This window comes from Ruditapes philippinarum, unplaced genomic scaffold (genome assembly GCF_026571515.1).
Source record: "Ruditapes philippinarum isolate M1 unplaced genomic scaffold, ASM2657151v2 ctg1111_1_1_1_1, whole genome shotgun sequence".
Classification (NCBI taxonomy): Eukaryota; Metazoa; Mollusca; class Bivalvia; order Venerida; family Veneridae; genus Ruditapes; species Ruditapes philippinarum.
The window spans coordinates 43,234-55,248 of NW_026864877.1; the positions used below are offsets into that span (position 1 = coordinate 43,234).

Below are 12,015 nucleotides of genomic sequence, written 5' to 3' on the forward strand. Positions count from 1 at the left end.
AACGAAACGATAAAAGGGCAAGATGTTTGTAATGCTATTTATACTCCTTCTGGTGATCTTGTTCTCTTATCTGCCTTCATATTCATCTAAGATATCAAGAAGTGTAAGTATGAAGTGTTGTATGATTTTATATTTTGATTGAACTTTGTAAAAAAAGAAGCGATGCTAGTTTACATATTTTCGGATGTTGCATTATTTTGGCTAAATATGTTCATTTAATTTAAAACCCCTTTAAATACTTTTCCTAAGTCGTATCCAACTGATTCGTTTGTGCCAGAAACTTAAGTCATATTCTTGAAAAATACAACTGAACAAAAAGTACATGTACATTCAGGCATATTAAATCTTACAAGGATCACAGATATACATGTATTTAGCTCCATGCAAGGTTTAAGTCTTAGACAATATGTCACTGTCAGTAGTAGTATATGGCTCCACGTCTACTTCTATCCCAGTGTCTTCAAGTGTCCCACAGGGTTCTATCCTAGGACCTCTCTTATTTCTTAGTTATGTAAACTTTCCAGACTTTGTTAAACTCTCTAAAGTACGACTCTGCAGATGACACAGCAGTATCCCTGTTTCTCGTATTATCGTGGTTTCTCGTATTATCGTGGAATAATTAAAACGGATGAAGGCGACGCTCGTCACTTCCGTCAATATCCGAAAACTTGTCTATTAAGCATCTCGGGCAAAAATAACAAAAGAAATGCGACAAAAACAGATAAAAAACAAAATAACTGTAGAAATTATCGTAAAATCCAGAGAAAAAACATTAAATTTACTAGTTTTTTCCCAAAAATCATCAATTTTCAAGTTTGTTTCCATGTTGCAGAAGCCTGAAGCGGATCTCTGACACAAGACACTTCAAATGACGGTCTCACACAACTTTATGTACAATACAGCTCAAAATATTTGTTCCACAAATAGATAATTTACAAATCATATGAACTCCAATTAAAAACCAATAATGAAACATTGTTTAACCTTATCACTTTATTTTTGACAACAAAACAACAAAAACACATGCTGTGGTCAAAATTGACATATTTTAGTCATGATACACCCAAAGAAGAAAAAATTTTATGTAAAATATTTTAAATCGATAGATTTTTTACGTAAATCAGAACAGCATTTTACTCATTTCTGCAAAGCCACAATAGTCCATTGATATGTGTGCATAAACATTCTTGCTTGTTTGAAAAATAAATTTTGAGTTACAAAGTAAAGATAGTTTTAATAATTAAAATTGAGCAAATTAACATTGTAATTTTAACTGAAACCTTAAAAAACCTACACCATTTATTCAATATTGCGATTTAAATGATGACATACTGTTTTGTCATTTGCAGACCCATGTTCTATGTCTGACCCATTGAATCTGATTTTGATTGAATAAGTTGTTGTTTCCTTTTGTCATACAGCAGAAAATACCTAAATGTTACAGTTTAATATGACAATTGTTTGTACCATTATGGCATATTTTCATTGTTTGTTTTCCTTCTTGTTTCAAAGGGTAAAGTATCGTGAATTAAAAGGAGCACAGTATACTGGTATAATACTAAGAATTGATAACATTATTCGCCCCCTACTGACGATTCACCCCACTTAAGTGACAATTCGCCCCAGACTAGTGATGATTATATTACCAATACTTATAACTTTTTCTTGACTTACAGATTGGTGGTTATTTCATCCATCTGACAGATGAAGAGTTAAATTTGAGACAACAGGTGAGAGACCTGAAAGCAGAGCAAGGAGCTGTCAGTATGTCAGATGAGTTTGCCAAGTATATGAAACTACAGAGGAAGATTGACCGGTTGGTGGATCAAGTGAAGAAAATGGGTAGGAATGAAATTTTTTTTTTTTAAAACAAGGAACATAAAGTTTTCAGGGCTTTTTCATGCTGTTTTGGTAAGAATGGCCTAAATTGAAATGGAAAAATACAGCATTTTGGAAATTTGAAATGTTGATAAACTACTATTGTGAGGGTTGATTGGATGTTGGCTGAATTACTTCTTATACAATCTACTATTAAAACCAGATATGCGAAGCCTTTCAGTGGTCTCAATAGCAAGTTTTTACTGAAAATGGTATAGAAAACGAAAATATGAAACTCACGACTGACAAAGAGGAGAAGTATTATTCAGATAGAGACATGTACAGTCATTGAACACTGAAGTTTGCATGAAACATTGAGCAACAGTACTTACATACTGTATTTATAGCTAGTACTTCAAGCACACAACATCAGTGAATTCATTGTTGGTTTACATTATTGTTAGTTTAACTTTCTTGATGTTTTCACCACATGTAACTTCAAACTGTATATTTCTTGCATATCAGAGAAAAACCCCTGTGTATATTTTGGATTGGAGTTGGGACTTTTCTTGTGATTATAGCAAAATGGCCTGATTCTTAAAAGCTATAAATCATATATGCAATAATAATCATACAATTTTGTGTTGATTTAGCAGTGAATTTGAAAAAGAGAGTTTCTCTGAATTTTCAAGCTTGTTTTTTATTTGTTTAATTTACATAAATACTACAATGTTTACAGATTTGCTAAGATGACTTACAAGTAAGGCTCCCACGTTTACAATTTTTTGTAAACGTTTACACGATTGTTAAGAACCGAAACGATGCCGTACTTCTTCCATGTATTTGAGTCGCCAAATGATGACTCTACTTTCTTTTTTAATACATGTACAAATAAATAATGTTCGATTGAGTCCGCACACATTTTCTGCATTGTATCCCCATTTCGTTCATTTGCTAGATCACAGGAAAATCAACTTTACAAAAATGTATTATGTCACAAGCGATTATTGCACGGTAATGCTGTCTGAAGGGTTGTAAACACCCATTTTTAGTTTTTTTACTTTGGAATAAATGAATATTAAGAATTGATAGAATTCATGATCGCAGGCAATGATAAATATATTTTGTAAGACAATATGGTCATTTCAATTAAACGGTAAAAATAACGTAAACGTTCACGGATGAAAATCGAAACGTAATCATTTAAACGTGTAACCGTGGGGGCCTTACTTACAAGTTTAGCATATTGTACCATTAAAAAGATGATCTTGAGAATTGATTGTCACTTGTTCCTGAAATTGACCTACATTTGTATAGGTTCTGTTTTCAGGCTCTTCAAGGTCACAGAAGATTACAATGTTCTCAATGGGTGTGAAGATTTTGATCAATGTTCTACATGTAAGTAAATCTTTTGTTGATGATTTTTCTGCTGGTATACAATGATGAATTTCATTTCATTATCAGGATAATATTCTGTACCCAGCATGGGGTCAAAACTGGTTTCCTTATATGATTCATGAATGGAGAGTTCAAGAGAGATTCTAGTCACTATACTTGTATGGGGCAATTCATTTGTGTATAGAAGCTATCGGGCAACAGAGAATGCAAAAACTACAAAATATTAATAAGGTAGCAGAGTGATGTATTGTCATTTAGTAAGAAAATCTAAGTTAAACAAGATGTTATAACAATTTCTATAATACAATGTATGTTGTAGTTATAGATGTATTATTTTCTATATTTCAGGGTATAGTAATGATATCTGTGATTATTTACTACAAGAATGATCCACTATACATGTTACCTGAGGAGTGGTTTTATCCTATAAATAGATTAATATCATTTCCTACTGGAGTTTCAGGTATATTGTACAATTTAATTTTTTAACATAAACCATTGGTCTAGATATCATAAGGTCGAGTTTTGTTTGATTTAATTTTAAATTAATCATTATTCATTTCTTATTTTATATTTAAAAGTCAAATTTATGTAATACATGTACATGTACAATAACAGCACTTATTTTAACATTTAAGACAAAATTTATTAATTAAAGTGTATAAAGCAATATCTAATGAAATATTTTAGAACAATTTAAAGATAGTTTTGAGTTTATTTATATTGTTTTCATACCCATATGACTGTTTCTTGAAAGTTTTGTAACATACATCATGTAGAATGTCTATGTAATTCACTAGATATTGTATATGTAATCAGAATAAGATATTCTAAAACAAAAATTTTGTTGCTTTTTTAGTATGTTTGGCAATGATTTCATGGATGCCCCACTTGCTTTATATAAAATATACTGATAAATTTCTTTTATTCTATGTACTCCATATTGTTTTTAATCAAAATATAAACAGTAATTTTACAATCCAGATTGCGATTATATAGCTTTATTTTCTTTAAAGAAACGTACAGAAAGTTCTTGCTATACATTGTTCTTCCCTAGTGCCCACTTTGAAATTAAGATTTGTCTTTTTTTTTTTTTTTTCTTTTGGGTTTTACATCACATCAACACAGTATAGGTCATATCGCGACGTTCCAGCTTTACTGATGGAGGAAGACCTCAGGTGCCATTCCGTGCATTATTTCAGGCATGAATGGGCACCTGAGTAGAACCTACGACGTTCCTTAAGCTAGCTGGAAAGCTTCCTCACATGTAAGAATCCAAAGTCCCTGTCGGGATTCGAACCCACAGCGGTGAGGGGCAAGTGGCAAGATTTGTCAGTAAAGAGGAAAACAGCCTGTTCATTTGTTTTAATCAGCATTGTTTACTGGACCATTTGGTTGATGGTGTATTATTTTAATGTTTCAGGAGGTATAGGGGTAACTTGCTGGATACTGGTGTGTAGCTCAGTTGTATACAGACTCAAAAACTTCATTAATGTTCAACCCTCGGCACAGGAGCTGAAGGTGGACTCATGATACAGTGTATCAGTTTATAGGGACAGCATTTTTAAGATATTTTATCATAGACCATAAACAGCTGATTATTACTCAGATGATTTCATATGAAAAAAAAATTCCCATGTCATGTATTTGAGAGATTGTCTTTTAACACAAATTGTGGAGTAATATTGTGTTCCTAGAAAAATGAGTGAGCTTTTCTCAGTTATAGCCAGAGAAATTTGTAGATCTTTTTCATCCCTTTTATTCGAATTTTGGGCAATTTCTAATTCATGTATTTTTTTAAATACTAAATGGCTTCTTTTGTGGTATTATGTGTGGAATTGCTTTTTTGTTTTAAAATAAACTTATAGCCTTTGTAGTTGATGGTAAAAAAGTTGGCTGTTTATTTGATTTTTTTTATGCCCCCACAATGTGGGAGCATATAGCGTTGCACTTGTCCGTCCGTCCGTCAGTCCGTCCGGCCCTTTGTTGATTTTTTCACTAGATACTATGTAGAAATTTTGTGAAAGCAACTCCTCTTAAACCGCATGTTAGATTTTGCTTAAACTTACAGGGATGAACAACCTTAATGTGTAGATGGCAGTAAAGGAAGGAATTTTTGCTGCGACCAAATTTAACAGAATTATGGCCGTTTGTTGATTTTTTCACTAGATACTATGTAGAAATTTTGTGAACAATACTCCTCTTAAACCGCATGGCAGATTTTGCTTAAACTTCCAGGGATGAACAACCTTAATGTGTAGATGGTAGTAAAGGAAGGAATTTTCGCTGCGACCAAATTTAACAGAATTATGGCCCTTTGTTGATTTTTTTACTATATACTATGTAGAAATTTTGTGAAAGCAACTCCTCTTAAACCGCATGGCAGATTTTGCTTAAACTAACAGGGATGAACAACCTTAAGGTGAAGATGGTAGTAAAGGAATGAATTTTCGCTGTGACCAAATTTTACAGAATTATGGCCCTTTGTTGATTTTTTCACTATATACTATGTAGAAATTTTGTGAATGCAACTCCTCTTAAACTGGATGGCAGATTTTGCTTAAACTTCCAAGGATGAACAACCTTAATGTGTAGATGGCAGTAAAGGAAGGAATTTTTGCTGCAACCAAATTTAACAGAATTATGGCCCTTTGTTGATTTTTTCATTATATACTAAGTAGATGGTAGTAAAGGTAGGAATTTTTGCTGCGACCAAATTTAACAGAATTATGGCCCTTTGTTGATTTTTAGTTTTCAACTTGTGGCACATGTAGTCCAAAAAATATTTGACCTAGAGTCATAAGATTGACAGAACAGTGGCGTGTGGGGGCATCCGTGTCCTATGGACACATTTCTAGTTTTTACCTCAAGCCATACTTGTAAGTTTGTCAGTAGAATGGTTATTAAATGATGTACTAGAGTTAATTAAAAAAGGTCATTACAAAACAATGAAATCCTTTCATTAAGTATGATATTTTTTATCCATTACTTTGATTTATTTTTTTCCTGGTATCTAATGACACATGGTCATTTTTATGTGTTGTGTGTCATTCTTCGAATTTATTTTAGTCAGGATCAGAAGCAAGGTTCATTTTATGGTGCCAAATAGCATGACATTACTTAATATTGCACAACATTTTATTTTTCTGTATGATTCTAATTCTACAATGTCTTAGACACAAGATGATAAGGAAGATTAAGGTAATCAACTGTTATATTTTTTAGACCATTAGTTTTGTTATATACTAGAACTATTAAATATATTTTTTCTTGTGATCATAAGACATATTATTCTGTTTTTACAAGGGTATTTCATCACAGTTTTAATTGTCAAAATTATATTATATGGTTAAAAGTTTGTTCAAATAACATACAAATGTATGCTTACAAAATTTTGATATGGAATATTTAAAAAACACTCTGCCAGTGTAATATATATACATGTTAAACATTATTATTGGTGCCAGCTGTCAGGAAGTAGTATTTAGCTAAGGTAAAATAAGTTTGAAATTTTGGAATTTATAGAAGTCTAAACTTCTGTTTCTCTCACTTTAGCATGACTATTCAAAGAGCATTGCTATTGTACTCACCCAGGTGTTGAGGCCACACTTTGGTTAAGTTTCTGTGTACAAGTTGGTATCTCAAAAACTACCTAACAAAATGGGTTGAAACTTTCACACACTTGTTTGAGAGCAAAATAGGAGGTCACTATCCAAACATGGATTTTGATAAAGTTATGGCCCTTTTTGAAACTTAGAAAATTTCTACATTACCCAGGCTCATGTTTTACTAAAAATAGTTTTCCACATTATCCAGTCTGATATTTACTATCAAGCACTAAAAATAGTTTAGCTTGCTGTCATATCGACAGCTGTTGTTATGGTTTGTTATTGTAATTTTTTTGATAAACATTTCTCCATATTATGCTGAATATTAATTTTTATTGCAGTGTAATTTACAATAATCTTGACCAATACATAAGGGGCATTTTTTGCAGGGTATGAAGTTCTTTTGTTGAGTTCAGCTAATTTTATTGTTTTACCTAGGACCAAATGTGTGTTCAGATTCATGCATTTCTTTTTTATTTCTTTTTTTTTATTTTTTTTTTTGTAATTATTAAATTTCTTTTTCATTTTACATTGTTAAACAAAATAGGATTGTTTGCATCAAAGGATTGTATGAATTTTAATTATTTGCTTTATAATATCAAGGCACAGAAATAATACAATAGTATTGTAGATTTCTGAAACTATTTTACCTAAGAATAACTTTTCAAAGCTTTTCCCATTTTTGTGTCGCCTTGAAAAGGCGACATATAGGGATTACTTTTGTTGACGGCGGCGTTGTTGGCGTCGGCGTCCCCTAAAGCTTGTCCAGAGCATAACTCAGTCACTTTAAGTCGGATTGACTTCAAACTTGGTATGCATGCTTCTTTCAATAACACGAAGTGCAGTGCACAAGGACCGGTACTCTGCACTTCTTAATTTTTGAGTTATTTCCCTTTATAAATTTTCATACTTTAATTTTGTCCGGGCCATTTCTCCTAATGTATAACAGCTATGGACTTGAAACTTCATACGCTGATAGATCTCATTAAAAAGAAGTGCAGTGCACAAGAATCGGTACTCTGCACTTCCTGATTTTTGAGTTATTTCCCTTTGTTAATTTTCATACTTTATTTTTGTCCGGGCCATTTCTCCTAATGTATAACAGCTATGTACTTGAAATAGGATGATAGATCTCATTAAGAAGAAGTGTAGTGCACAAGAACCGGTACCCTGCATTTCTTATTTTTTAGAGTTATTGCCCTTTGTTAATTTTCTTACTTTATTTTTGTCCAGGCCATTTCTCCTCAAGTATGAAAGCTATAGACATGAAACTTCATAGGATGATATATCTCATTAAGAAAAAGTGCAGTGTACAAGAACTGGTACTCTGCATTTCTTATTTTCGAGTTATTACCCTTTATATATTTTCATATTTTACTTTTGTCCAGGCCATTTCTCATAAATTATAAAAGATATGGACTTGAAACTTCATAGAATGATAGATCTTATTGATAAGAAGTGCAGTGCATAGAACTGCTGCTCTGCACTTATTATTTTTTGAGCTATTGCCCCTCGTTAGTTTTCTTATTTCGTTTTTGTCCTGGCCATTTCTCCTAAACTATATTGTTCACAAGGCGAAACACATCCGACTCGCGGAGTTCTACTTAGTTTAGCTGTTTCGCTATTTTGAAGAATATAAGGGCTGTTCTAGTAGCATTTTGGATTTTCTTATTTATTTTTTTTGTAATATAGGTAATCTCCTGAAACTTCATGCATGTCTTTTGGACCATAATTATTGCCACTGTTCAAAAATTAAAATTATAGCTTGAAATTACCTGAATAAATCCCTTTGTGAACATTGAAAATTTCTGTTACTGTAAGGTTTTGCATGAATGTTTTATGTCATAAAGTTCTGAAAGTGTTCTATACATGAAACCTTACTGACGAGTTTTGGGTCATGTTAAATGTAAGGATCTGTCAGACTCACAATATGATGTTGGATTAGGTAGATATACATATATTAATTATGGAATGTTTTCATTTTATTTTATAAATATTTTGTTAATCCAATTTTTTTTGTTTATATGATCTCCAAGGACCATTGTCAGAAAATTGTTGTGATTTATTATTATATTGTGTTTTTCTGTACATAGCTTTGTTTTAATGTAAATATGACAGCTTTAGTTTTTGTGTTATTCTTTTTTCTGTAAGCTAGTTAACAAAAGGTCATTTGTTTTGCACAGGTGCCCAATTATGTCTGAAACAGTGTATGAAGGGGAGGACACCTGAGATCTTCCTCCATCAGAAAAGTTTGGAAGTCATCAAATGACAATGTACAGTATAATTGTGACTTGAAATACAACAAAACAATCACCTTTGTTCCTATTAGTAGAAGGAACACATTATATTGGACCTCTCCAGTTTTTAGCAGTGAAAAATTAAGCCCTGCCTTTTCTGTTCAATGCTAGGTCAATTGGTCACAAACAGCATCACAAACAAAATCATGTGTTCTTTTGTGTAAACCATGTCAGGCAGTGATAATGTATTATCCCTGAGGTAAACCAGGTCAGGCAGTGATAATGTATTATCTCGGAGTAACAATAGGATAGCCATTCAGTGAATTTGCATAGAACTATAAACATTGGAAAGGTACATCCGAATGGACATCTTAAAACACTAAGCCTTCAATACTTGGATCTTTGTCAGAGTGCACATAAATGCATAGCCTGGGATTCAGGCGTTGATATTTTTTGCTTATTCATAACATATGCTCTATTTCATACACGTTCATGATTTTGATAATATCAATGTCGAACAGAAGCACATATAAAAATCAACAGACTGGAACCCAGGCTAAGAAATGCAGACTGACCTGGCTTTAAACTGGTTGCAAAGGCTAATCACCTTTGGTTCTAGCAGAATAAGGGTTAATAAAACAGTTTTTATTGAATAGGTTTAAATACTATAGAACTATTAATTGCTTTATTGGATCATAGACATAGATTTGTTATTTGCAATTAAACAGTATAATATTATCTAAACTAACAGCTGTATGTATTATAGAATGTTATATGCTTGTAGTTCAATATTTATTTGTCCTATTGCCATGCCAGATTGTATCATAAAAAAAGTGCAATAAAATATTACAATGACTATTTGTTTATGTAATTCTGACCCAAACCATCTTTTAATTAATATTAAAGAAACATACCTCCAGATTCATGATTCATTCTAATTATCATATTTTTGTAATGTATTTAAAAAGTTAAGATAATGTCAAGTCTACAAAGTTATTTACACTTTGCAAACCACACTTTAAATCCAGAAAAATTACTAAAAATATCAGAATATGCAAAAACAGGCCTTAGACGAGCAGTAAAAATAAGGTAATAAATACTGCAAAATCAGTCATTAAGTGCATACAATATGTAAATTATCACTTGAATCTTTTTACTTTTCTTAAAATTTTAGTACTTTAGGTTTTCTTGAAATAGTTTGGCTCATCTGGAGGCATGTAGCTTTATAAAATGTCACAATATACATGTAGGCTGTTTTAATCCAGTATTATACTACTACGGTCCTCATGATTATATTACTGTGCATCTGAACTCTATACCGTGCTATATTATATCATAGATCACTTAAAATCGAGATCTATTTCTTAAATTAAGACTAAGTTGTAAGAACACTTTCATTTAAGAAATAAAAAGAATGAAGACTGTATTTGTGAACTTCCTCTTATTTTAAATTTTAGACATTTTATCTTGGACAGCACTTTACCCATGCAATTGACTTGGGGGCGTCTGTGGCCAAGTGGTTATGGTCGTTGACTTCAAACCACTTGCCCCTCACCGCTGCGGGTTCGAATCCCGACAGGGACTTTGGATTCTTTCATGTGAAGAAGCTATCCAACTAGCTTACGGAACGTTGGTGGTTCTACTCAGGTGCCCGTTCATGCCTGATTTAATGCATGGAAGGGCACCTGAGGTCTTCCTCCACCAGTAAAAGCTGGAACGTTGCGGTATGACCTATACTGAGTAGATGCGACATAAAACCCAAAACAAACAAAAACAAAGCAATGGACTTGACCAGTTCTGCATTTGGAACTGTCCATTACAAAGTTTTAGGGAAAAGAAATATCAACCTGGATGTAATTTATGTATCAAGATTTTATTTGAAAAAATGAAGAATATAGAAGATAACTGTTTGTCTTGCATGTAAGATTGAAATATATTTCACTTGGTGAACACCAGATGCAATATAGCATAGCCACAAGTGAAAATAGAACAGCTGGTGTTCACTAATGAAATATATTTAAATCTTATATGTAAAACAAATAAATTTTCTTTTTATTTTTTATGCTTTTTAAGTGATTTTAAGTATTTTAACTGATTTTTCTGCTTAACATCGCGCATTCTCATTTGTGACGTCATCACATATTGGCGTCTCATCATCACTTTTGAAATATAGTTCTGTTAAATTGCTCTTATTTTGTTACATTTTTAACATGTTCATTTTCTAAAGAAGCAAAATTTATGTTTGACGGCATTTATATCATTTAGTTTTGATATACTTTTCATGCTCATTCAGATATAATCCGGCTACAGTGAAAATTATATTTTATAAATTTCACTAGTGGTTTATCAGAATATAATCATCTGATATATTACAGTAAAACACTGGAAAGCATGAAATACATAGAGAATATTTGTTTAATTCAGTGTTAGATCAGAATATATTTCACTGAGTGAGCATCAAAGGTATATTTCACGAGTGGCAAAGCCACAAGTGAAATATGAACTTTTGGTGTTCACAAGGTGAAATATATTTCGATCTTACACTGAACTAAACAAATTTTCTTTTTATTATATTTTTAAAAAGACATTAAACCTAATGCAAATTAAAAGCACTCCAAATAATAATACAACATGACGTCTTTTACAACGTCACGTCATTAAGTTGGTTCCCAGTACTGTGCACGCTGGTATTTCACTGAAACACTGTAAGGGGCTTAAATTCAAAACAGTTTAAAACAGTGAAATTACCAGTTTTATATCACTGATATATTTCTATAAACCACCGAAAAGCATGTAATAAAAATAAATATTGTTTAAACCAACCAGGATAAGGTGTCAACAGGTGAATTTGAAACTGATTACATCTACCCATCTTTCTTGATGTTATCTCTTGCAACAAAAAGAACCTTGCTTTTAATGTGATATCTTTACCACATATATAACAAAACAAAACA

At 32.0% G+C, this 12,015-nt stretch overlaps 1 protein-coding gene across 3 annotated transcripts; it reads left to right on the forward strand.

Annotated features, from left to right (window-relative positions):
* Positions 1-15: 15 nt before the first annotated feature.
* On the forward strand, positions 16-9,916 carry LOC132727123 (guided entry of tail-anchored proteins factor 1-like). 3 transcript variants are annotated; one of them, XR_009625295.1, is made up of 6 exons: positions 16-103; positions 1,677-1,842; positions 3,149-3,216; positions 3,565-3,679; positions 4,640-9,320; positions 9,360-9,916. XR_009625295.1 is itself a non-coding variant. In XM_060712530.1 (5 exons), the coding sequence occupies exons 1-5, from the start codon at positions 23-25 to the stop codon at positions 4,747-4,749; spliced, it is 540 nt and encodes a 179-aa protein (XP_060568513.1). In that variant the 5' UTR covers positions 16-22; the 3' UTR covers positions 4,750-9,916. The 3 variants fall into 3 exon arrangements, 1 of the variants encoding a protein (XP_060568513.1); XR_009625296.1 differs by having other exon boundaries at positions 4,640-9,290; positions 9,330-9,916; XM_060712530.1 differs by having other exon boundaries at positions 4,640-9,916.
* Positions 9,917-12,015: the final 2,099 nt, after the last annotated feature.